Source organism: Paroedura picta, chromosome 7 (genome assembly GCF_049243985.1).
Source record: "Paroedura picta isolate Pp20150507F chromosome 7, Ppicta_v3.0, whole genome shotgun sequence".
In the NCBI taxonomy this organism is placed as follows: Eukaryota; Metazoa; Chordata; class Lepidosauria; order Squamata; family Gekkonidae; genus Paroedura; species Paroedura picta.
In genome coordinates, this window is record NC_135375.1 from 114,805,431 (window position 1) to 114,831,461 (window position 26,031).

The following is a 26,031-nucleotide window of genomic DNA, read 5'->3' on the forward strand; positions in this document are numbered from 1 at the left end:
CAATTCCTGACAAATAGATGGGGAAGAAATGGAGGTGGTGACAGATTTTATTTTCCTGGGCTCCAAGATCACTGCAGATGGCGACTGCAGAAAAGAAATTAAAAAACGCTTGCTCCTGGGAAGGAAAGCTATGACAAACCTAGACAGCATCCTAAAAAGCAGAGACATCACCCTGCCAACAAAAGTGCATCTTGTCAAGGCTATGGTCTTCTCGGTTGCAATGTATGGCTGTGAAAGTTGGACCATAAGGAAGGCCGAGGGTCAAAGAATTGAGGCTTTTGAACTCTGGTGCTGGAGAAGACTCTTGCGAATCCCTTGGACTGCAAGGCGAACAAACCGGTCAGTCCTAGGTGTAAACTGCACGGAGCTTTTATTCCAGCCCCAGGTCGATTCAGTCTCTGCCCTCTACACAGAATGCGATTTCCATTTGGATTTGGGGCGATTTTAATTTTCCTTCTGCAGCAAGAAGGATTGATTCGGAGTGACCCTACCTTTATTGTGCCATATTTCAGAGTGCTGAAAATCCTCAATATCCATTTGGAAAAGAACTTCTGATAGGCCACACCTGGTCATGTGACACGCTTGCCTTAAAGGAGAGGCCCCTAATTTCTCTCAACTTCCGTCATCCTGGATTTTTCCTCCCTCCTCTGCCTTTTCCGATCCTCTCCCCCTCCCCTCCAAGAAAAGAAAGAGACTCCCTGCCTGGCTCTCTCTCCCCCCCCCCACTTCAAGAAAAGAAAGAAAGAGGCTTGCCTCCCTAACCATGTGCAGAAGACTTTCCTGATTCAATGGGGGGGGGGAGAGGAAGACCCGAGTTCAAAGCGATCTGAATTCAACAGGATTGACAACGGAATAAAGAAAGTAAGTGCAGACTCTGCCCCAGACTTCTTGTAGCTAGTCCTCCTCACAGTTACCTTTTAACAAACTTAAAACTTCTAAAAGGTTTTCCCCTCCTTTTTTCCTGCCCTGGGTTAGCTAGGGTCATTTAAACTTAGCCAGGCTTAACTTCAGACAGACACTTCTTTAAAAGAGAAAACAGGAGCAGAAAACTTCCACAGAAGTCAGGTCAGTTCAGGGTCTAAGAAAGCAAAAAAGAAATTGGGGGGGGGGGGGAGGTCTCATAAGTTTCCAGCCAGGCTTCCTTAGAAACAGGTGTCAGGGCAGTTAGTGTAGGGCAGGGGTAGTCAAACTGCGGCCCTCCAGATGTCCATGGACTACAATTCCCAGGAGCCCCTGCCAGCATTCGCTGCATTCGCTGCATTCGCAGCATTCGCTGGCAGGGGCTCCTGGGAATTGTAGTCCATGGACATCTGGAGGGCCGCAGTTTGACTACCCCTGGTGTAGGGCCTCTTATTTCCCTGTCTGTCAGACTGGACAGAGTTTGGCCAAGGGTAGAAAAAGAGATGAGTAGCAGGAAGGAAAGTCCAGCTAGGGGCCCTGGGGAAAGGCCCTGCAGAAAACTAGAGGGGTGGAGGGGAGTGAGCGGGGGAAGGAAGCGTCCTTCCCCCCACCTGAGAAGAGGCCTGTCTTGGGTCGACCTTCCACCACTCCGACCTCTGGCCGGAGTGGTGCAATAAAGATTGTCTGCAAGGGTCTCTCTACTGAGGTGGCTGCCGGGGCGCCCCCTTCTAAGGTGCGTCAGGCAGGGGTCTTTGCTGGCACTTCTGTGGGGCCTGCTGATCAGGCAGCCCCTCGTGTCACTCCCTTTGCTAGTGAGGCATGGGGGCGTCAGGAGGGGTTGCCTGATCTCTCCCTCGGGGTGAGCCTTGGCAACATGAGTGGTTTGTCCTTCATGACCCCAGGTGGCACCGCAGGGGTGCAGAGAGCCCTGGAGGAGATTGGTAAGGGGCTGGCCCGCCAGTCCACTCCCCTTTCTCCTCCAGGATCCAGCAGGCCTGAGTTGGGAGAGATGGAGGTGGCACCTCCTGCCCTGCCATCTCGACCCCTGCCCCTCCTCAGGACACGACTGTCCAACCCAATCTCCTCACAGGAGGTAGCTCAGGGGACTTCCCAGGCTGCGAGCCGGCCTGCAGTGTCCAGAGGCTCCAAAGTCTGGAATTACTTCCAGATAGTGGAGGGCACACACTTCGCAGAGTGCCAGCTCTGCAGGCAGAGGGTTAGTCATGGAAGACAGGAGCGTCTTTACACGACTGGTACCCTCATGAACCACCTGAAGAGGCACCATCAGGCTGTCAGAGACAAGCTGCCACTGGGGTGCCTGCACAGGCACTACCAGCCAGCAGCAGATTGGAGAGTCTCCCCGGGACCTCCACCTGCAGAGCTCTCCCTAAGAGTTCTGCTCAGGGGGCGGGTGGAGTGAGAGGGAGGCAAGCGACCATGGTGGAAATGCTTGCCCAGGCTGGCAGCAACATGCCAAAAGGGGGGTTCAAGGCAGGGTGTAGGGCCGCGAACCATGACCTAGCTGCGCTCATGGCTGTGAGAGGATACTCCTTTCTTCTGGCCGACAATTTCTACTACCACTGGATCTGCTGTCGCATATCCACCTGGGACACGCCTCCTAGTCATACTACGATTAGCAGGTCAGTGTTGCCCTCTATATAGGGCAGCCAGGTGCCGTGGGGAGGTAGAGATGTCCCGAGCCTCTGGGACTGTACACTTCACGTCGGACATATGGACGTCATGTCATGCGCAGGATGCATACATCTCGCTGACTGCGCATTGGTGGGATGTCTGCGAAGTCATGGGTGGAGTGGAGACTGTTAGGCAGGGTGAGGGCTGCTGGGCAGGCTTTCACCATGCCTTGTTGCACGTCGAGCCCTTCAATGTGCAGCACACAGCAGACAACATTCGGGGCAACATCCAGAGGATGCCAGATGGGTGGGTAGGTAGTGGGATGGGGCTTACCAGGGGATTCTTGGTGACTGATGGTGCCCTAAACATGACCAAAGTAGTCAAGGACATGGGCCTGAAGCACTTCTCCTGTGTGGCCCACCTTCTCAACATCGTGGTTAAGGATGCCCTTGGGATTGGTTCCAAAGGAACCAGTTCTTCAGCTGAAGCCACTGAGTTCAAGCATCTCATGGGATCAATGGGATATAATGGGGCGGATAGGGGCACCACAGGCTGCTCAGCAAAGGCTGCTCAGACTCTCAAAACCTTATAACTGGACATTCCTGTTGCTCTCTAAGGGGCACCTGGACTGTTGCTCTCTAAGGGGCACCTGGACCTCTCTAAGGGGCATCTAGCTGTGTCTTTAACATTGTTAGTCTTAAAGGAGCCACTAGAATCCAGCTCTGTTCTATATTGTTACCTGTTTTATGTATGTTATATGGAATACTGTTGCTTGCACCATTTAACACATCATGCTTATGCCTCGTTTCCAGTTTCTGTAATCCTAAACGTTTTACATTGTTTATGAAATGTTTCCTCATCATGTTGATTGTACGAATTGTACGAATTGCCTGCTCCATGTTAGAATTTTGGGGGGTGGACAGGAAGAGGGTGGGGTTTGGGGAGGGGAGGGACTTCAATTGGGGATAATGCCATACATTCCTAAGTCTCCATTTCCCCAAGTGAACGGATAACATCATCAACATCATCATCATCATCTGTACTTTTGAACTATCTGCCCATGATGTTCTGTTGACTACTTCCAATAAACAGGCTTTGTTGAATGAAAATTTCTTTATTGAAAGAATATCGAAAGAACTTATCATCAGAAGGCTTTTGCTAACACTAAGGATTATACCTCTACAGCCCCTGTATCTACCTTCCACCCAATGCTTTTTGGCACAAAGGCATTTTCCTGACTAAATGGGCAGGACAAATGCAGGTGCTGGCAAAGTCCCAAAGACAGTGGGGATGATGGTCATTCCCCCAGTGGGCTGGCTAGTTACAATTACACCGATGCTAATCAATCAACAATGGATCAAAGACCACAGTGATATGCAGATAGGAAAGGAAACAACCCACATCAAGGTTGGTCAAGCGATACAAGCAATATAAAGATAAAAGCACAAAATATGGTTATGACATCAGAGCAGTCCGTGGCAAGGCAGGTCAACCAAAACAAGCAATACAGGGCAAAAGCAGGGGTAGTCAAACTGCGGCCCTCCAGATGTCCATGGACTACAATTCCCAGGAGCCCCCTGGGAATTCGCTGGCAGGGGGCTCCTGGGAATTGTAGTCCATGGACATCTGGAGGGCCGCAGTTTGACTACCCCTGGCATAGACTATGGTTTTGACATCAGTTCAAGCAATACAGGCAATATATGGCCAAAGTGTGCAGGCAATACAGGGCAAAAGCATAACATATGGTTTTGACACTGTCGATCTCTTGGAGGCTAACCAAGGGTCAATGAAAATGGACTCTCCCTTATTATAGCTAAAGGATTCCTATTCCAACATTGGAAAGGTCAGCCCACGTCCAGTAAATCAATGGATGGAGGGTTATTCTATGATTCTGACTCTACCAATATTTGAACACATGGCATACAGACAGCAGTTACATATGGACTTCTTTTAGATATTTGGAAACTGTTTATAAAAACATATGTGTAGATCTGCCACCACTGTTGTTATATTTTTGCCTTATTTTTAATAAATTTTTCTTTTCAAAAAATCTCATTTAGCTGCTGGATTTTAAGCTTTGTTCTCTTGTTCTTTTTTCCTGTTTTTCTGAAAGGAACAATGAATAAACTCAACCATAACACAGTGATAACCCCTCATCTCCCTCTGGTACACTCTTGGCCAGTGTTGACTTCAACTGGTTGTTTCTGCCACAGGTCTTAGTACCCGTCTTGCAAAACTTCAGGACTGTAATTGCTAAAGAAGCGTTTCTCTACTTTTTTGCTGTTGAGGAACCCCTGAAACATTCTTCAGGCTTCAAGAAATCCCAGGAGTGGTGTGATCATGCAGAATATGGTTGGGAAGCAGAGTTGTGCCACCCTCCCACCCCCTCCAAGCCTATCACTGGCCATTGTGGGAGAGGTGGGTGGGTTGACATGATCATATATAGTCATATCCCCAGATGAATGTTTTAACAAATTAAAGATAGATGATAGATAGATAGATAGATAGATAGATAGATAGATAGATAGATAGATAGATAGATAGATAGATAGATAGATAGATAGATAGATAGATAGATAGATAGATAGATGGGCCTTAGGATGTCTGAGTAACAATAAAGCTAGTGGGGGTAACAGCATTCCAGTTGAACTATTCAAAATCTTAAAAGACGATGCAGTAAAAGTGCTACACTCAATATGCCAAAAATTTGGAAAACTCAACAGTGGCCACAGGATTGGAAAAGGTCAGTTTACATTCCAATCCAAAGGAAGGGCAATGCCAAAGAATGTTCAAACTACCGCACCATTGCACTCATTTATCATGCTAGCAAAGTTATGCTCAAAATCCTACAAGCTAGGCTCCAGCAATATGTGGACCAAGAACTTCCAGAAGTACAGGCAGGATTTCGAAGAGGCAGAGGAACTAGAGATCAAATTACCAACATACATTGGATCATGGAGAAAGCTAGGGAGTTCCAGAAGAACATCTACTTCTGCTTCATTGACTATGCTAAAGCCTTTGATTGTGTGAAGCACAACAAATTGTGGCAAGTTCTTAAAGAGATGGGAATACTAGAGAATTTTATCTGTCTCTTGAGAAACCTGTATGCAGGTCAAGAAGCAACAGTGAAAACCAAGCATGGAATCACTGATTGGTTCAAAATTTGAGAAAGGAGTTCAGCAAGGCTGTATGCTGTCACCTTGTCTATTTAACTTGTATGCAGAGCACATGATGAGAAAGGCGGGGTTAGATGAGTCACAAATTGGGGTCAAGATTGCAGGAAGAAATATCAGCAACCTCAGATATGCAGATGATGCCACTCTAAAGCTGGCTTGAAACTCAACATCAAGAAAACTAAGATCATGGCATCAGGCCCTCTCAATTCCTGGCAAATAGATGGGGACGAAATGGAGGTAATGACAGATTTTATTTTCCTGGGCTCCAAGATCACTGCATAAGGAAGGCCGAGCGTCAAAGAATTGAGGCTTTTGAACTCTGGTGCTGGAGAAGACTCTTGCGAGTCCCTTGGACTGCAAGGCGAACAAACCGGTCTGTCCTAGAGGAGATCAGCCCTGACTGCTCCTTAGAAGGCCAGATCCTGAAGATGAAACTCAAATACTTTGGCCACCTCATGAGAAGGAAGAGCCTAATGCTGGGAGCGATTGAGGACAAAAGAAGAAGGGGACGACAGAGAATGAGGTGGCTGGATGGAGTCACTGAAGCAGTCGGTGCGAGGTTAAATGGACTCTGGGGAATGGTAGAGGACAGGAAGGTCTGGAGGATCATTGTCCAGGGGGTCGCGATGGGTCGGACAAGATATATATAATTAACTTCCACCCATTGTGGATACCCTCCCAAGGCCAACAAGAAACCCTAGGGTGTCACATATCCCTTCTTGAGAAAGCCGGCCCTAAACTAATGGCTCATTCTGCCAACCTCTATGTTGGGCCTGGAGCTCTCTTGGGACTTCAGACCACAGAAAGAGGCTGCTTTGGAGGGGGGTCTCTTCCTCTCCTCAAACCCTGCTTTTCTCAGGCTCCTCCCTCAAATATCCAGGAATTTCCCAGCTCATAGTTAGCAATCCTACAATGGTGAACTCCTGGGGCCTGCAAGAGTCTCTGATGCCTTCACCGAATTTACTTCTGCAGCGTGATGATTACAATTGTGAAAGCACGGCCAACACCTGCCATCGCGTCGGATTGAGGAACTGCTGACTGAATTCCTGAACTGCCACAAGCCGCAGCCGAAGCCAGAAGCACCATCTATGGTCATTCTCCGCTTCCTGTTTTTTTGCTGCTGGGTGGGAGATGCCTTTGTAAAGAGGACAGCTTCATACCATCAGGTAGCCAGCAGGCCTGGAGGCAGATGCCCTGTCCCACTCACAGAAGCTTTAATGTGTAGGAATCGGCAGAATGGAGCTGAATAACGCCTCTGCAGAGTTCTTGCAAATCATTTTTTCTCTAGGCCATGGACAAGGCTAAGCTGTGGCCCTTCGTGCAAGCAATCTCAAGGGTAGCTTCGCTTAGGCCTGCAGTGTGGCTGCCATGCAGAGCACGGAGGCATCCCGAACATGTCCCGTCCATTCCATGGCTGACTTTAGCAGGATTGGGGTCTGTGCATATGGGCCAATGATATTCTGCCACATAGACTGTCATTTGCACACATTGAGAAGACTCTTTGCATCCTGAACAGCACTAAGCCATGCACCACCAGTCGTATCCATAAGCCATATGAGAACAGAGCTCTCTTGAAACACTCTGTGTGCGATGTCTGTCTTGGCGAAGCTATGATGGAGTGTGTGAGCAGTCTTTCCCCAAGTGAGGAGGTGAGCCAGACTGTGCAATTGCTATGGGACAAAACACTAACAGAAACGTGCAAATATTTCCAGCAACCAGAATGGAGCGAACAGTAGTTGGCAGATCTTTCCAAAATATTCTCATGTAGACTGTAACCATAAGCCAGCTGGGCTTTCGACTTATTATTTCCAGCCATAGGAACTAGAAACTTACCTTACCTCACCCAAAAAATAAAAAGTATTGCGAACATGCTAATGCAAACACTGGCTGCAGAGATGGTGCAGGATACCAGACAAAACCCACTGTGATAATGCCTGGCTCCCATCCTAAGGCAGCCTACATGGATCATTGTATGCAAAGAATTGCAGCATAAGCAAAGCAGTTGCCTCTCCTACCTTTGACACCTGAAGGGGCCTCTTCTGTTCCGAGCCCCCCTGCAGTCGGAAGCCCCAGGGCGACCCTCCAGAAAGAGTGACGACGACTTCTTCCTCTTCAGCGCCCATGGCTCCAGCCCTTCCCCTTCTCCCGGATGGACTTCCTCCCGGGCTTAAGGGCCAGTGGCTTTGGCCTCCATCGGCGTAAGTGGCAACCTCCCCCCCTCCCAAGCTCTCCCGTCCCTCCTTGCTGCTCAGGCACAGGAGAGTTTTGTCCAGCCAGACCCCCGGTCCTCTGGCTCTGCCGCTGAAGAGCAGACGATCACCAGACGTTTTGATTCCCCTTTTGGTCAGAGGCCAGAGTCCTGCTGCACAGGCACCTTGTCAATCTCCCCCCCTTCCCACCCCCACCCCCAGCCCCCTCCACTCCTGACCCGCAGTAGGCCCTGGATATCTCACTAAGCACAGCTCAAAATAGCTGGCACCTCCTGGCTCTTTCCATTCGGCCTGCTGAGGAGGAGGAGGAGGAGGATTTCGTTCAAGCATTGTCAAAAATCTTGCTGGTACATGAACTCCTGCAGGCTTCCCCACAAGAGCCTTCCCCACAACGGGGGCATTACCTTCCGCCAAGGAACCTCCACTTCCTCCATGCAAAGCCTCGGGCGTGATCTACTGAGTCCGAAAGACGTGGATTAAAACCTAAACACACACCTCTAATTCTAGGGGAGGTCTAGAGATTTATGCAGAATTATCAGACATTTATAAAGGGAGCAAAACGGAGTCATGTTCCCCCCTCCCGTTGGTTTTCTTAAATACTGTGCACAAAAATGCGACTGAGAGCTATTGAAATTAGCTTTCAAGAGAAGGGACATTGTAAGTTGTGTTTAAAGTGCTCCTGAAAAACTGCCTGTTGGGGGGGAAACGCAGCAAGAGATACGGGTTCAAGTGTTCCCTCAGTCCATGTCCTAAGGCTGGTCATTCCCTTGGCTTAACCCTGGCAGCACCTGCACTGTTGGGATGAGGAGAGAACACACAAGTGGGCTGAAAATGGAGCAGGCAAACTGCAGGCAAGGAGAACAATCAGCACAGCAGATTCAGATCTCAGCCCTCCGGACGTGGAGACACGCACACCTCCTTTGCCCACTCCCTAAAACAAGCCGCTCCTCCCCCCCCCCCTCTTGTTTTAGCAACATGTGTCATGCCACACTGAGCCCCAGCCGGCAGGCAGGTCTTCTCTCAAACGTCAGCTGCAGCGATACAGAATCCCTTGGCTGGGATTAGCCTGGTATGGCTTGCAAGCAGCCCCCTCCCCCCCCCCCAAGTCCCTGCCCACAAATGAAGACGCTCCACCAAGGAAGAAGAGTGTCCAAGGCTCAAGGGAGAAGGCTCAGGGTGGCTCTGTTGGGTTTATGAAGTATTCTGCAGTGTTTAATCAATCGGATCTTGTATTCTACCGTTGTGTATTTAGTACTGGCAGCTGAGCGTGAGACACGTCCCTGTCTGTCTGTCACACGGGAGAAGGCCCTGGCCAGGCCAATGTGACCAGCCTGGCGCAAGATGGACACCATGGTTCTTTCCTCCCAGGCCCCAAATACAGCCAGTCGGTAGGTGGGAGCAACCAGCCCAAATCTCCTTGCAATGCAAGCAGTGGTGGGAAGGAGGAGCTGAAGAGCCAGCCTCGGTTCAGCACAGCACCGCGGGTTGCTTCAGAGAGGACATGAAGGAGAGCCAGGGTGGGGCAGTGCTTCGGGGAGATGTGGGATTGACCTGGTCACATGCTATGGGAGCTGGCTGGTGACCATAGGCCAGTCACACTTTCTCAAACTAGCCTACCTCACGGGTCAGTTGGGAGCCCAAAATGGAGGAGAGGAGGCCAATGGAAGACAGCTGGGGTCCCCACCGGGGGGAATAAACCTTGGGTTTTATTCAAGGTTACGACCCCGTGGCCATCACCAGGAAGACAAAAGTATGCACAGCCTTCAGATGCTTCTTAGTCTAAGGCAGGGGTAGTCAAACTGCGGCCCTCCAGATGTCCATGGACTACAATTCCCAGGAGCCCCCTGCCAGCGTTCGCTGGCAGGGGGCTCCTGGGAATTGTAGTCCATGGATATCTGGAGGGCCGCAGTTTGACTACCCCTGGTCTAAGGGACAGCCTCTGTGGCCTTCTGGCACAATAAGGGCCAATTTAGTGTACACCTGGGTGTAAATGTCTCATCTTGTGTTAACTCTAAAATGGGAGGAAGCTCAGGCATGTGCTGAAGAAAAGCCAGAATACAAATATGATAAATAAATGTGCCTGGTCAGCTACCTCTCCTACATGGCTCAATGGAGCAGGGGGGTGGGGGGAGCCATAGCTTTCCCAAGCCTTTCTAAAACGCTGCATACAAGTCAAGGACTATTATGTAAAAGTGACAATTTTATTTTGCCTATAGATATTGTGAGCATTTATATTTGCAAAATTTGCCTGTGCACTTATGGATAACAGGCCTCTCCCACTCAAAGAACCAGCTGACCCTGGTACCGAACGCCACCTGCATCTTGTCAGCTGCTGCTGCTGTCACGTGACAAGGGGGCCAAAGGAACAAAGAGAACAAAGCAGCAAGATGTGCTAAAGGCAGGAAGCCAAAGAAGGAAATGCCAGGGAAGTATTACAACGGAGGATAACGGCAGGCCTGGGAATTGCGGCCTACAGATATAATTAAAAAATACATCTTTTCCACTAGAGATCCTGAGAACGGGGTCAGGGCTTCCTTCAGGCCTTCTGCTGGAGTCCTCCCTCACAGAAGCAAACTTCCAAACTCAGCATGGGAGCCCACAGGGTGGGGGTGGAGTGGCCTGGCCAGGGCTCCTGACCGAGGCGGAAAGGCTCCTCGGCCCCCAAACCCCGCCCTCCCCTAACTACGATCCCACCGGCATCGTCCAAAGCACTTGCTGGTTTTAAAATCATGTGTCCCTTCCAGGTTCCCTCCGTTTACGGCCTTGATAGTGAGGAGCAGGAGACTGACAGCCCCCATACCCCCCCCCAGCCAGAGTCTCCTGAAGAGAGCAACTTGGAGCAAGACAGTTGCTTCCTGATGGACCACGAAGACCTCCTCCAGGACTCTGGGTCTTCCAGAGCCCCCTCACCCTGCTACAACACATAACAACACTCTGTGCGAGGCTGAGGACCCTCCCAAGACCCCTGGCAGGAAGGATGTGGGAGTTCCAGTTGGGGACACGCTACTGGCTGGAGCTGGAAATGGGGACGGAGGACTGGAGGCCACACCCAGCGTGGAAATTACAGTGAGGTACGTGGTGCTAACCCCATCTCAGCCAAGAGGCAAGTTCTGGAAAGTTTGAGGAAGGGGGACGTGGGACTCAAAAGACAGGGATGACCAGAGGGGGCCTCCCGCTCACATCGCCCTGGCCCTCTCCTGCATTCTGAAAGTAGCCCCCCGGGTCTGTCAGGGAAAGGTGCGGGCCCTCTTTGGCTGCTTGTGCCCAACTCCAGGCACTCGGAGATAGACTGCTCCTGCATGCAAGGGTGCTACTTGGCACTCTTCCACAAACTGGTCCAATTCAGTCAGCCCGATCTTCTGCTGACACAGCCGTCTAGCAAAAAGGCCCCGGAAGGCATGGCCAATTTTGCCTCCAGCAAAAACCACCCCCCTGAATGGGCCCAATGGGTCAGGGGGCAGGCTGGAGTATAGCCCTGAAACCATCTCCCTCCCCCTTCCCCCCTCCCTCCCTGCTTTAGAGATTGGCCGCTCCACACTCCACAGGCCAGGCCCACCTGAGCAGCCCGCCTGGGACCCCCAGCCACTTGGGGGGAGAGCCCACGTCCCTCCCGGAAGCCGCGGCCCCAGAGCCACAGTCAGGGCCTGAGGCCGAGGTCAGCCTGTGGCATCTCTCCTTCCTGCAGGGTCTGGACGGGGCCACGGCAGAGGAGGACGTGGGCACCCCAGCGGCTCCGGCCACCCCCCAGCGGAGGATCTCCAAGTGGGTCCGCCAGGTCTTCCGGTGTAGCTGTGTGCCGCGGCCAGAGCCTAGCCCAGTGGCGGAAGAAGACGGGAGAAGGAGGCGTCTGGGCGGTCGGCTTAGGTCCTGGATCCGGAAGCACCGGGGGCGCGTGCACCCAGACCGGGGCTGAGAAAAGTCTGAGCACAAATGGGACTCTTTGTAAATATGTTTCTGGGCAAATGTGTTTAGACAAGGTTTGTAGTTAGTAGCAGAGTATCGTTTTGAGGAGGCATCATCCAAAGTAGTTGTTGGTTTTAAAATCATGTTTCCCTTCCAGGTTCCCTCGGTTTACAGCCTTGACAGGTGCGAGATTGACAGCCCCCGGACCCCCCAGCCAGAGTCTTCTCAAGACAGCACAACGGAGGGAGATCTTTCCCACCTCCTGGGCCTGCAGGACTCCGGGTCTTCCAGAGCCTCCTCACCCGGCTACAGCACCATCAGCACTCTGTGCGAGGCTGCGGACCCTCCCCAGCCCCCTGGCAGGAAAGATGAGGGAGCTCCAGTTGGAGTCTCTTTCCCTCCCCCTCTCTCTGCCTGAGCATTTAATAACATAGCCACCTCGATGGGGCAGGCTAATCTTCTTAAGTAGAAGAAGAGGACTTAGATTAACTAGCAAGAGCTTTTACAGCAGTTGTTTTGGTTTCCAGAGATAAGAGCTGTGATTGGGAAGATCTCGTGAGAACTCTGATCCAGGACGAGACTATTGGCTTCACTGACTTCAAAACGTCATTTAATGGTGCCAGGAAATTCTGATATGCGACCAGCTCTTAAAGGACACCTTTTTTGGCTATACTAAATTCAATTTGATGAAAAGTTTCTGTTCAAGTGCTTTAGTTCTGAACTGCCCTGTTTTTAATCTTCGTGCTGTTTTTTGGGCTTTTTTCCCCCCCCCATTCTACACTGAAGAACATAGGAGGACTAAACAGACTTTCGCTTTTGCCTAGGACTGTATAGGACCTCTCCTGGCTATTTGCAATATTGTCTGAGCTTGGCTGCTGACTTATAAGCCTAAAACATGTCTATGTTAAAAAGAATGGCCCATCTAATAGAGAAACAAACCCAAGATTTTAAAGCATTTACAGACGGTTTGCTTAAGAATATTTTCAAGGAGATCCAAGACGGCAAGGAAGAAGTTTTTAACAGGATTGATGGACCAATAACAGTGGTTGATGACAGCACTAAACAAGGTTGGAAATCATCAGCAGAAGAGAAATCTGAAATTTTGGAGATGCAAAAGGGGGTGTCGGAGCCTCGCAGAAAACATGACTTCCCAGATAAGGACACCCTTTTTTTAAAGGCATACAGCTATTTCAAAGCAACTGTACACAAGAATCAACCAAAAGATACATGGATCTGTTTTGAAAGTAATCGATTTAAAGGAGCTTCTCAGAAAAAAAATTGTACTGATATATTTTGGAATTGATTAGAGAACCGCACTCAAAGTGTTGTTGTCAATGGTGTTTCATCATCAGACTGGAGGGAGGTGAGTAGCGGGGTACCTCAGGGCTCGGTGCTCGGCCCGGTAGTTTTTAACATATTTATTAATGATCTAGATGAGGGGGTGGAGGGAGTACTCATCAAGTTTGCAGATGACACCAAATTGGGAGGATTGGCAAATACTCCAGAAGATAGAAACAGAGTTCAATGAGATCTGAACACAATAAAAAAAATGGGCAGATGAGAACAAGATGCAATTTATTAAAGATAAATGTAAAGTTGTGCATCTGGGTCAGAAAAATGAAAAGCATGCCTACTGGATGGGGGATATGCTTCTAGGTAACACAGTGTGCGAACGAGACCCTGGGGTACTTGTGGATTGTAAACTAAACATGAGCAGGCAGTGTGATGCAGCGGTAAAAAAGGCGAATGCCATTTTGGGCTATATCAACAGGGGCATCACATCAAAATCACAAGATATCATAGTCCCATTGTATACGGCACTGGTCAGACCACACCTGGAGTACTGTGTGCAGTTCTGGAGGCCTCACTTCAAGAAGGACGTAGATAAAATTGAAAGGGTACAGAGGAGAGCAACGAGGATGATCTGGGGCCAAGGGTCCAAGCCCTATGAAGATAGGTTGAGGGACTTGGGAATGTTCAGCCTGGAGAAAAGGAGGTTGAGAGGGGACATGATAGCCCTCTAAGTATTTGAAAGGTTGTCATTTGGAGGAGGGCAGGATGCTGTTCCCATTGGCTGCAGAGGAAAGGACACGCAGTAATGGGTTTAAACTACAAGTACAACGATATAGGCTAGATATCAGGAAAAAGATTTTCACAGTCAGATTAGTTCAGCAGTGGAATAGGCTGCCTAAGGAGGTGGTGAGCTCCCCCTCCCTGGCAGTCTTCAAGCAAAGGTTAGATACACACTTTTCTTGGATGCTTTAGGATGCTTAGGGCTGATCCTGCGTTGAGCAGGGGGTTGGACTAGATGGCCTGTATGGCCCCTTCCAACTCTATGATTCTATGATCAGATCCCTTCTCAGTTGTCTCCTCTCCAGGATAAGCAGACCAAGCTTCCCCACCTTTCTTCATACATCTTGGTCTCCGAACCCCTCCCCATCTTTCTTGCCCTACTTTGGACATGCTCCAGTTTGTCTACATCCCTCTTCAACCATGGTGCCCAAAACTGAACTCAGTACTCCAAGCGAGGCAGAACCAGACCAGAGTCAAGCGGTACCATCACCTCCCGTGATCTGGACCCGATACTCCGTTTCAGACAGCCCAAAATACCATCTTCCTTTTTAGCCACTGAGTCTAGACTTGGGAGGAAGCTAGACACAGGACAGACCAAGTCACTCTGGCAGGGCAATGTCAGAGCAGACTCCATCTTGGGAACCAGGACAAGCCCAGGCTTGTTCTTAGCTACAGGTTTGGAAATCCAGGTGCCTCCATGCCCTACTCTCGACCCCCCCCATTGTATTTCTAAGCGAGTGGACTGGCTTCCTCCTGTTTGCCTAAGGACTCCTAGGACAATCCTTTGTCTTGCAACATTTTTCACACTTGGCCCCTCTGCCAGGGGAAATCTCCTCCCCACATCCTGCCAGCTAGACCTGATGGCTTTCTTCCTCAGAGCCATTAATACCTTTATCCAAATCCATTTACGGCCATCCCCCCCACTTGGCCAGGTATTGTCCTAATCTCTGGGGACCCTGGAAACTTCCAGCACGTGCTTACTTGAGCCTTGTCACATAGCCCCCTTCCCAAAATCCTATAAAAACTGTGGCTTCACACAGACACTCGGAGTGTCTTCCAATCCGGGACATCCCATGCTGGTTCGTGCTTCTTCCTCTGACCCACCACTCCTCGGACAGGTAACTATCAAGCCTTCCACTCTTCCTCCCCCTTTTCTATATGACTGCTTGTATGTGTGTTAGCTATTTGTGTGTCTTTTTGTTATTTTCCTTTCAATAAAAGCTTATATTACTATTTTACTATTACATCTGTGTTTGCCTGGAGTTCCTACGGATGTAATCAACCCTGGTATATACAGGCATTTCGATCCATAAACGCTAAGTTACCCCCCTCTCGCAGCATTTGGGCTAATATTCCCCGCAAGCTCAAAGATACGTGTTTTAGGACACGTGTCCACGCAATTTGGGTAACACTAGGTGCCCTGAACCTGGGTCTTCTAGGCTGGCACTCCACCGTCTGTACTTCAAGACCTGCATGCAGGAGAGGCAGACAGAGCCCAAGACGCAAAAGGGTCCTGCCTTCAACTCCATTTCTCTCCAAACAAACACAGCCTCTCGGAGGGCATCCAGGTCGCACCATGAGAAGCTCCAGGGTTACTTGAGCCCGGACATTGCGGCTGCAGAGAGCGTATGAAAGCTTAACACCCAAAAGCTGCCAGCCTGAGCAGGATGGGAGGTGCGTTTTGTTTGCTTGTGTGAGCCCAGGCCCAAAGGGTATCAACAGCACTCCAGGGCCCATTTTGCCCGGAGATCACAAGAATAAAGATAAGAATGCAAAGTATTGTGCCAATTGCATAACCACTCTCAGAACTCCAGGCCGTACCTGGAGGTTGGCAACTCCCCCGGTCAGTGTTGTCCCTCTTTACCTATCTTAACATCTGGCCACCTTAGTCTTTACTCACGGTGTCCTGCCACTTCCCCATGGCTTTCTGGCCTGTCCTGGTGAGGGCCTACATTGCACCCTTACCTGATTGGCTAGAACTGCTGTCTGTCCTGGTACGGGGCCGATTGGCCCCTCACCCGGACTGGCCCTGCCCACTCTCTGCCCACTTAGCCCTTAGCCAAATATAACTACAGCCTATAAAGATGCTGCATGAATCTTTATAGTTCTTGATTTCATGTTTCAAACTCCGTTTTGTTTTTTGTCTTTACATGTAGTATGTTCTATTTAATTTACCTAAGCATTAATGTGCCTAGATGAGAGGGAAGATGTTTGGACAAAGATTCGTATTCTCTCAGTTCCATTGGGGAAAACCCAGAAGGAACCCCTTTGATTTAGAAAATTAACTCAGGGGCTCAATGGGGGACTGATGGAGTGACCACCCGGGAGAACATCCTGCCATTGGAAGGAGAGAGTGAACTTTTGAACAGTCTAAGACAGCTGTTGACAATCCCCAGTCCAAGGACCGGGACCGGTCGCTGGATCAGTCAGTAGCGGGCCGTGGCTCCTCCTCGTCCTCCTCCCCGGCTGCTGCCTCGGGGGCTTCCCTGCCACTCTGCCGCAGGCTCACCTTTGGTGCTCTCCGGCGGCCGCCGCAGCTGGGGCTCCCCCTCAGCCTGGCACTGCACAGCTGCTGATGGCAGCGCACCCCAGCGGGCGGCAGTAAGTCAGAGGTGCTGGCGGAAAGCTAGCGGAGCAGGGGCTCTGGCAGCAGCGGCAACGATGTCCCTTGGCAAAAGACTACCCCTTCCCCGGGCCTCAGTAAAATTGTCAAGCATTGACCGGTCCCCGGTGATAAAAAGGTTGGGGATCACTGGTCAAAGATATCTGTCAGGTGTCCAAGCTGAAGAGCACATCCCTACTCAGAAGCTAATCCCGGTGGGCGCTGGTTGGCTCTACTCGCTGTTTGATAACCTCTTTTGCTTGGGCCATCCGAACCAGAAATTCTGGAGAAAATCCCAAAGCTGCGATTTCCCCCCTCACAGACTGTTTCCACTGAGCATTTTCCTTGAGGAATAAATTGAGGAGAGCCAACTGGACTGAAGGCTCCAACTTCACTTTTATAATTTTACTAATTTCAAAAAAAAATTTCTCCCAGAATTTCATTATTGCTGGACATTCCCACCACCTATGAATAAAAGTTCCCTTTTCCCACAGCCTCTCCAACATTTTTTATCCCCAGATTTCTTCATCCGATATATCCTAATTGGGGTATAATACCATTTTTGTATTACCTTTTTTGGATGTTCTTGTACTTTCCTTGATATTGACTTGAATGGAACTTGCCTAAATATCCCATTAATTTAAGTGTAATTCCCACAGTTTTATGGTTTGTGATGCTGATTGTTCCTGATCTAACTGTACCTTATATAGTTTTGATATTCATTTCCCTTCTATTTTATCTGTTATGAATTAGTTTTTCAAAATCTGTCAATGGTGTATCCAATTGGATTTGAATTTATTTCCTTTGCAGAATTTATTTCCTTTGCCATTCCAGAATGCTGGAACTCACAATGGGCTGCCCACCCACAATTTCATGCCACAGTGATCCCCCCCCCCCCAAACAATCTTCAAGATCCAGCCTGGCCTGGAGGGATGCGGCAATAGCCAGGACTATCTCGTGTGCTTGCTGGCATGTAGGAGCAGACAGTTGTGTCTTAATCTCTGTCTCCGTGTGTGTGTGTTTGTGTATGCGGGTAATTGGCACTCTGAAAAATTAGCATGGTGATAAAATTTTGCAAGGACCAAACTTTGTGAACCATAAGCAGGAATGCTTATGAAAATGAAATTGTAAAGCTGCAATATCCAGCCTTTTTGATGTCAGCCTTTCCTTTTTGCTCTGACTTTAGAATTAGTTCCTCACATGGGCTCCCTGGGCCTAATCCTAATGCGATCCAGTCAGGACAGCTCGATCAGGAGCCTCAAAGCGTTGGACATTCGCCGTCCCTTCCCTCTCCCCACAACAGACACCCTGGGAGGGAGGGGAGGCTGAGAAACCCTGAGATTACTGAAGAAGGAGAAGAGTTGGTTCTTATATGCCGCTTTCCTCTACCCAAAGGAGTCTCAAAGTGGCTTCCAATGGCATTCCCTTCCTGCCCCCACAACAGACACCCTGCGAGGGTAGAAGAAGAAGAAGAAGAAGAGTTGGTTCTTATATGCCGCTTTTCCCTACCCGAAAGAGGCTCAAAGCGGCTTCCAATGGCATTCCCTTTCCTCTCCCCACAACAGACACCCTGTGGGGTGGGTGAGGCTGAGAGAGCCCTGATATCACTGCTCGGTCAGAACAGCTTTATCAGTGCTGTGGCGAGCCCAAGGTCACCCAGCTGGCTGCATGTGGGGGAGTGCAGAATCGAACCTGGCATGCCAGATTAGAAGTTCGCACTCCTAACCACTACACCAAACTGGAAGTAGTAATAGTATTTCATTTTTATACCCCGCCCTTCCCTGCTGGCTCAGAAAGGTGGGGCTGAGAGAGATCGGAGAGAACTGTGCCTGGCCAGGGTCAATTCCTCACTCTTTCTCCCCTTCCCCATGTAGTGACTGACCTTGGTCAGTCACAGTTCTCTTAGAGCTCTCTCAGCCCCACCTACCTGAGCCATGCTAGCTCTCATTGCTCTGTGAGTCTGATCAAGGTTGAGACCTCATGACATTTTTCAATCGCTTGAAGATAGTGGTGGTATCTCCATGGCAGCCCTCCCACCAAGGGCAGCACCGTAGGGTTGGGCCTCCCCATCTCCTCTTCCTCCCTGCCCCTCCTCTTGCTCTCCATCTCTGGCCCCCGAGCCCTCCTGACGGGAATTTCAGGCTGGACGGGGAAACCCCTCTCCTGTCACAGAGAAGCAGGGGAAGCCCTGCCTGGCAGCATTCCCCTGGGCGGGTGACGGGCCCCTGCTGCCAAGGGAGTACACGGAGGGTGGAGATGCGCATCCCATGAAGATCTGGATGCCAACCCTGTGCAGGGGCCTCCCAAGAGTCAGGGCCCCCCAGAGTCTTCTCCTGCCCTGAGGGGAGGCTCCGTGGCAGGCTGGAGGGGGCTGGGAAGAAGCCCCACTGGGCCTCCTTGGAGGGTCCCCAGGCCTGTGGGGAAAGACAGGGCACAGCGGGGGTGGGGAAGAATACCACGTTCAAGTCCATGGCAGCCCCCCCCCCCCGCCCCGCACCTGACCGCCACTACAAGGAAACACAGGGTGGACATTTTTATAAGTCATAGGCAGGGAGAGCTCCACCGCCACAGATATGGGAAACTGTAAATGGCCCCACGAACTGGGGGCCCAGTTTGTGGGAGGGCTACGGACAGCGGAGGTCCCTGGCGTATAGATCCATTCCATCCCCTGAAGGCCTGGTGGTGACCAAAATGATTGCAACCTTCTGACTGATCATGCAGTTATTATTGACTAGAGTTCTGCATATGGGTGAGACTGTTTTTGACCCTTGGTTCCCATCAGGAGAGCAGGACCTTCCTATCCAGAATGTAGCCTCCCATGAGTCTGAGGAGGGCATGCTTTCGGCAGGGTCAAGCCTGTCTTGTCTTGTGGCCATTGCAATATGTAAGCCTTGGGGGCTGGGACTGAGGCCAGGCCAAGGCCCAGGTCCCTGGCAGCAGTTCCTGGAAGGCTGGCGTCAAGGCTGCAGGGTGTTCCTGGGAGGTGGAGTGGGGAGACAGAGACCTCCGAGATCAGGGTTTTTAACTGCTCATCATCCTGTCATCCTGCTCTTCTCTGCCTAGATATGGGCAACTCCCCTGTGTCTACATTTATTTCTAATAAAAATATTGTTAAAGGATTTTCAGTGTGATTAATTGCTCCAATTTCATGCCAGGGAGGCAGGATAAGAGGTCAGCAAGGAAGTTTTGCTGTCCTGGGAGGTGCTTGAGAGAGAAGGAGAGCTGCTTAGCGGATTGGTTCCTCAGTTGGCACAGAGCTTGTAAGTTCTTGGGATCTGTCCAGACTTCAAGTGGGGACAGGGAGCCCTCCAGCCAGTGATGCCAAGTCCTGAGAGCTAACTGGCTGGCAGCTGCCTCCTTCTCCCAAATAGCCCATCAGCTCTCTTTCAAAGAGTCGGTCCTTGAGCAGCTGGAGAAAGAGCTGTGATTTCTCAGACTCAGCATGGCCCTCCCAAGAACAAGTCATGTCCGACCAACCTCTTGTTTCGAGGAAGTGTCTAGCTTGCTGGATCAGGGGAATGCTGTGGACATAGTTCATCTGGATTTCAGGAAAGCTTTTGAAAAGGTTCCACTTGATATTCTTGTTGACAAGTTGGTAAAATGTGGTATGGATCCTAATTCTCTCAGGTGGATTGATAATTGGTTGACAGATCGTACCCAAAGGGTAATTGTTAATGGTTCAGCATCCTCTTGGAGAAGAATCATAGAATCATAGAGTTGGGAGGGAACTCATGGGTCATCTAGTCCAACCCCCCGAACTATGCAGGACACTCACAACCGTATTGCTCATCCACTGTCACATGCCACCCCCTTGAACCTTCACAGATTCAGCCTCTCCATTAGATGGCTATCCAGCCTCTCTTTAAAAATTTCCAAACATGGATAACCCACCACCTTCCAAGGAAGCCTGTTCGCTTGAGAAACGGATCTATCTGTCAGGAACTTTTCCGGATATTTAGAGGGAATATCTTTTGCATTAATTTCATCCCATTGGTTCTGGTCTGTCCCTCTGAAGCAAGAGAGAACAACTCTGCTCCATCCCCTACATGGCAGCCTTTTAAATACTTGTAGATGGTTATCAGATCCCCTGTCAGTCGTCTCCTCTCCAGGCTAAACAGACCCAGCCCCCCCAAGCTTTCCTCCTACGTCTTGGTCTCCAAACCCCTCCCCATCTTGCTTGCCTTCCTTTGGACATGCTCCAGTTTGTCTACATCCCTCTTCAACTAGGGTGCCCAAAACTGAACTCAGTACTCCAAGCGAGGCAGAACCAGAGCAGAGTCAAGCGGTACCATCACCTCCCGTGATCTGGACCCGATACTCCGTTTAAGACAGCCCCGAGTACCATTTTCCTTTTGAGCCACTGAGTCACACTGCTCCTTCCTCCTTGGTCTATGAGGTAAGTCTATGAGGGGAAGGGCAACCTGCGCAAACTGCAGGAGGAAATCCCCAAAGGAATTTGTGAAACCTGAACAGCTTTCTGCGGGGCAGAGCCCAGCTAAGTCAGTCACACACGGTGCCTGGGTCCAGGCTCAGCCCTTGAGGGGACGCCTGAAATGCCGGGAAGTCCAGGCTTTACATCTGCAGTTCCCATTTGGAAATCTTTGCCTAGATGTGGTTGGCTGGAAGCCTCTTCCACACCCCTCATTTTTGAATCTACGTAGATATCATTAACCCAAACCAAGACCCCCTCGCAGAACAGATTGTGCAGGACCTCGTCTATGAGTTTCATCAATTCTCCTGGACTGCCGCACAGTTTGAACGGCCTATCGAGATAGGCAAACTGTCCCAACGGTGTGTTGAGAGCCATGAGGTGTTCAGGACTGTGTTTCATGCTCACTCTGTCATACGACACCCTCAGGTGGAATGTAGTGAAGATCCTACCCAGTCCTCACTGCCCCAACAGATCCTTGGCAAGAGGGAGAGGGTAGACATTGGAGGTGGAAACGGCCTTGAGCCCCCAGGAATCCGTGCCTGGTCGCAGGGACCCCGATGTTTCCTTCACAAACATCAAACTTGGTGCGGAGTTTCTGCAGCTCTGGAACCCCCCTTGGAGCTGGGATCAGGGCCGCCATTCCAGAGGCATTGCCCCCCGCCTGGGGGACCCTGGCCGTGGTGGCTCTTGCCTCCAAGGCCACGGCCGACGTCACACCTTCTTCCTCTATTTCACCTGCGTATTTCCCCAGACTGCGTTGGGCATATGCCCTGGCCTTCCCTTCCTTTCCCAGGAACAGCATTGCTGTAGCCCCCAATGGATCGTCCAGCTGGGCTTTGGATTGCGGCTTCATTTCAACAAACTCCCATCGCAGCAACGTCTCCACTTCAGGGCTTCTGTGTCGACCCGCCTCGGTCCACTCACCCAGTTCCTTGGCGGTCCCTCATGTGCAGCCCCTGGCTTCTTCCAGCTCAGGGTGCTCACCACCACTGCAGGTATGAGCATCACTTTGGAGTCCTGCCATGCCCCCTGCTTTTGGGAGGTCAAAGGGGAGCCTGGCCATGTCCTGGAGCCACTGCTGCCATGTCACTTGGCCCCTGGGCAAAAAGAAGAGCCTGGAGACCCAGACCATGAGGCCTGCTGGCTCGCCAGGGGCCTGAGTGGCCATGAGCCAAGGTAGGTTGGGGCAAAATCCGCAGGGTGCCCATTGAGGGGTGAGGGTGGTAGGTGGGGGTGCAGTGAAACTGTACTGAAAGTGCCTTCTTCGCCAGGCGTGAAACTGGGAAGGGGTGGAGAAGCTGCCCCTGCCCAGGAGGGCTCCAGGGCCCTTTCCCTCCCTGATCCCTGGAGCTTCCTGGATCTGCATCAATGTCCGTTGAGCGTTCCTTAAAACCCCTGCGCATGTTTTGCTCAAGCACGGCCACCCAGATCTCAACTCTCCTCGCTCTGTTATTTTACAGCTCCCGCTAGTGGCCTCCAGTAAAAGGGGCCACAGAGAGTAATAGGTAATCCCAGAACCACCCCGAGTTGAAAGAGGCCATAAAGGGCCACCCCGGTCGAGCCCCCCCCCCCTCCCCTGGGTCTCACAAGCCACCTCGTTCTGGAGGGCAGTAAGTTCTTACAAGGATGGGAATTACCCCTGATTCCCCTCTCCCCACGGCACCCCACGGAGCCCCCTGAAATGTATTTATTTATTTTGCAAAATTTGGATCTGCCTTTATAGCCTCACAAAGGCCACCAGGCACCGAAAAACGTACATAATAACACCATTTATTAAACCCAATCAAAAAGGCACCATTAAATGAACTAAAAGTACTACATCTACATCTACGTATCTATATGATCGTAATCTACAAACCTTGTCTAAAGAACATATTTACAAAGAGTCCCATTTGTGCTCAGACGTTTCTCAGCCCCGTTCTGGGTGCACGCGCCCCCGGTGCTTGCGGATCCAGGCCCTAAGCCGGCCGCCAAGACGCCTCCTTCTCCCGTCTTCTTCCGCCACTGGGCTAGGCTCTGGCCGCGGCACACAGCTACACCGGAAGACCTGGCGGACCCACGTGGAGATCCACCGCCGGGGGGTGGCCGGAGCCGCTGGGGTGCCCACGTCCTCCTCTGCCGTGGCCCCGTCCAGACCCTGCAGGAAGGAGAGATGCCACAGGCTGACCTCGGCCTCAGGCCCTGACTGTGACTCTGGGGCCGCGGCTCCAGGGAGGGACGTGGGCTCTCCCCCCAAGTGGCTGGGGGTCCCAGGCGGGCTGCTCAGGTGGGCCTGGCCTGTGGAGTGTGGAGCGGCCAATCTCTAAAGCAGGGAGGGAGGGAGGGAAGGGGGAGGGAGATGGTTTCAGGGCTATACTCCAGCCTGCCCCCTGACCCATTGGGCCCATTCAGGGGGGTGGCATTTGCTGGAGGCAAAATTGGCCATGCCTTCCGGGGCCTTTTTGCTAGAAGGCTGTGTCAGCAGAAGATCGGGCTGACTGAATTGGACCAGTTGGTGGAAGAGTGCCAAGTAGCACCCTTGCATGCAGGAGCAGTCTATCTCTGAGTGCCTGGAGTTGGGCGCAGGCAGCCAAAGAGGGCCTGCACCTTTCCCTGACAGACCCGGGGGGCTACTTTCAGAATGCAGGAAAGGGCCAGGGCGATGTGAGCGGGAGGCCCCCTCTGGTCATCCCTGTCTTTTGAGTCCCACGTCCCCCTTCCTCAAACTTTCCAGAACTTGCCTCTTGGCTGAGATGGGGTTAGCACCACGTACCTCACTGTTGATCGCTTCCCCGCTGGGGGTGGCCTCCAGTCCTCTGTCCCCCACGCTGGCTCCAGCCGGAGCTCCCTCATCTTTCCTGCCAGGGGGCTGGGGAGGGTCCGCAGCCTCGCACAGAGTGCTGATGGTGCTGTAGGCGGGTGAGGAGGCTCTGGAAGACCCGGAGTCCTGGAGGCCCATGAGGTGGGAAAGGTCTCCCTCCGTTGTGCTGTCTTGAGAAGACTCTGGCTGGGGGGTCCGGGGGCTGTCAATCTCGCAACTATCAAGGCTATAAACCGAGGGAACCTGGAAGGGAAACATGATTTTAAAACCAGCGAGTGCTTTGGACGATGCCAGGGGAATCTCGGAGTCAAAGTCGTACTCAGGGAAGGGAGGAAGCCCGGATCCTTTTCCCATTAGCTCTGGTGGAGAAGGTCTCGGGTGTTAGGAGCCAGGGGGGAACGCAGAGCTGGACGGTCGCAGCAGATGTTCCATGGGAAGTCAGGCCCATTTCTCCAGGGTCAGAGGCCACCATCTGCATGCTGAAGGTCCTGGGCTCCCACTAAAATTAAAGGCTCTCAGGCAGCAGGCATGGTGAGAGGGCTGTCACTGCCTGCAGAGCAGCTGCCAGTCAGAGCTGGCAATATTAAAGCCGGCAGACCAAGAGGCTGACTCTGACTCAATCAGCTCCAGGGGTTTCTGGAAGGTCCCATCGCTCAATGGTCAGGCACCATGTATTGCACATGCCATGAAGATCCCGGGGGCAGCTGGGGAGTAGCTCCTGCCAGTCAGAGGAGAGGAGACAACCGGGATGGCCAGCTGGAGTCTCCTTTGGCAGCTTCCCAGGAAGGTGGGGGTGCCCTCTCGTCCATCCTATGGACCTGGCACTCTCATGTATTTGGAAGGAATGGTTTTCCTTAGGTGAGTTTTCAACATGGTAAATTGTTCCTAATCACTTTGGGGATTTAATGATAGAAATAAGGCTTGTCAAATGTCCAGCAGTGGCTTCTCATCTCACTGCCCTGCCTCCCTCCCTGACAGGATCTTGCCTGCCCACTGAATTCTTCTCTCATTCCCCACAGCCCCTGAACCGACCGGCTTCTCCGCCTCTCCTTTGAAGACTCACCACTATTACATGGACCTCCAGGGGTGGACCGTGTTCTTCTCCTGGCTGAGGCCAGATGTCCTCCTGGGAGCCCAGAGATGAAGCCTCGTCCATATCCCCTTCCTCTGTGAAACCTGGGTTGTCCTGGGACAGCTGTTTGTCAAGTTCATCCATCTGCAAGACCAAGTGCCCAAAGAAGGTTAAAATTATGGCCCGCCTAGGAATCATCACAGTTGGCTTTTCATGAAGAAACAAGGATGCACATTTCATTCATATATTTCTTATCTCATTCATTTGCACGAGTGGGCAATGTGGTGACTCCGGAGGCCGTGCTCTGCATACAGGAATTTTAATTCTGGCCTCACGGGGATCCCCGGTGCCAGGGTACAGCTGATGCTCTAGACCGCGGAGAGGAGACCAGGTTATGGAAACAGGCACTCTGAGGCTACATCTGGCAGCTTCATGGGGCGTGTCCTCCTGGCAGCTGGTTTGCTCCCTCATTCATTTTCTGGACATGGACCTCTAACTGATTTTTCCTTCATTCCTCCAACTCCTGAGCCAGCCTGTCCTTCGGTTGATCTGCCCAGCTTCTGCCTTTCCTATCAAGACTCACCTGCTTTTCTAACAACCTCAGGTACACCTTAAGGCACATCCTCTGCAGAGGACCACACTCCTCCAGGCTGTCAGAAGACAAAGGCCTTTCTGCACCGTCTTCTTTCCTTTCTCTGGACGTATCCTGCCGCACCTCTTCCTCCTCCGGTCTCTCCTGCTGGTGCACCTGCAAAGCCAAAGTGTCCAGAGAAGTTGGACTTTAAGACCCTTCTCAGAAATCCCATTTGCCCTTTTAGCCGCTGAGGCACACTGCTGACTCCTGTTCCATGTATGGTCTACCAAGACTCCTAGATCCCTTTTGCACTTACTACTGCCAAGACAAGTCTCCCCCATCCTATACTGGTGTAGGTGGTTTTTCCTACCTAAATGCAGAACTGCACATTTGTCCCTATTGAAGTTCATTTTGTTCCGTTTAGCCCACTTCTCAAGCCTTTTAGTTCTCTTCCCCTTGAGGTTCCCAGGTGACCCAATCTGGTGGGAGTGAGAATTGAAAAGCAAGGGAAAAGGCCGCTTGGAGGGATGGATCCAGACCAGATGCAGAGGGCTGGAGGCCGCTCTCCACCCCGCCCCTCCCTTGTGCCTCTCCAGCACCTGGTGTTTTCTTGGGAGACGGCCTCTGAATCGTCAGTGGGAATTCAGGGCAGTAGAT

The 26,031-nt window shown here is 51.4% G+C and overlaps 2 protein-coding genes across 2 annotated transcripts in view; both read right to left on the bottom strand.

Moving 5' to 3' along the window:
• SYNPO2L (synaptopodin 2 like) overlaps positions 1-8,033 on the bottom strand; it is a 76,505-nt gene extending 68,472 nt beyond the window's left edge. Inside the window, exon 1 of the mRNA XM_077346069.1 lies at positions 7,724-8,033. Coding sequence (XP_077202184.1) covers positions 7,724-7,831 — 108 coding nt within the window. The 5' untranslated portion in view covers positions 7,832-8,033. The remainder of the gene's footprint in view (positions 1-7,723) is intronic.
• A 14,721-nt stretch (positions 8,034-22,754) lies between these two features.
• Positions 22,755-24,916, bottom strand: LOC143841897 (uncharacterized). Its single transcript, XM_077346461.1, has 3 exons — positions 24,792-24,916; positions 23,681-23,971; positions 22,755-23,065 (listed from the first exon to the last, which is right to left on the bottom strand). The coding sequence occupies exons 1-3, from the start codon at positions 24,882-24,884 to the stop codon at positions 22,838-22,840; spliced, it is 612 nt and encodes a 203-aa protein (XP_077202576.1). The 5' UTR covers positions 24,885-24,916; the 3' UTR covers positions 22,755-22,837.
• Between the last annotated feature and the right edge of the window lie 1,115 nt (positions 24,917-26,031).

What these genes read in the sequence shown, in the direction of transcription:
- LOC143841897 (XM_077346461.1), bottom strand. Translation starts at nt 24,884, where the DNA reads ATGGACGAGGCTTCATCTCTGGGCTCCCAGGAGGACATCTGGCCTCAG. An exon ending in TGGAGGTCCATGTAATAGTG is followed by an intron (nt 23,972 to 24,791) that starts GTGAGTCTTCAA and finishes TTTCCCTTCCAG; the next exon opens with GTTCCCTCGGTTTATAGCCT. An exon ending in GGGAAGCGATCAACAGTGAG is followed by an intron (nt 23,066 to 23,680) that starts GTACGTGGTGCT and finishes TCCTTCCTGCAG; the next exon opens with GGTCTGGACGGGGCCACGGC.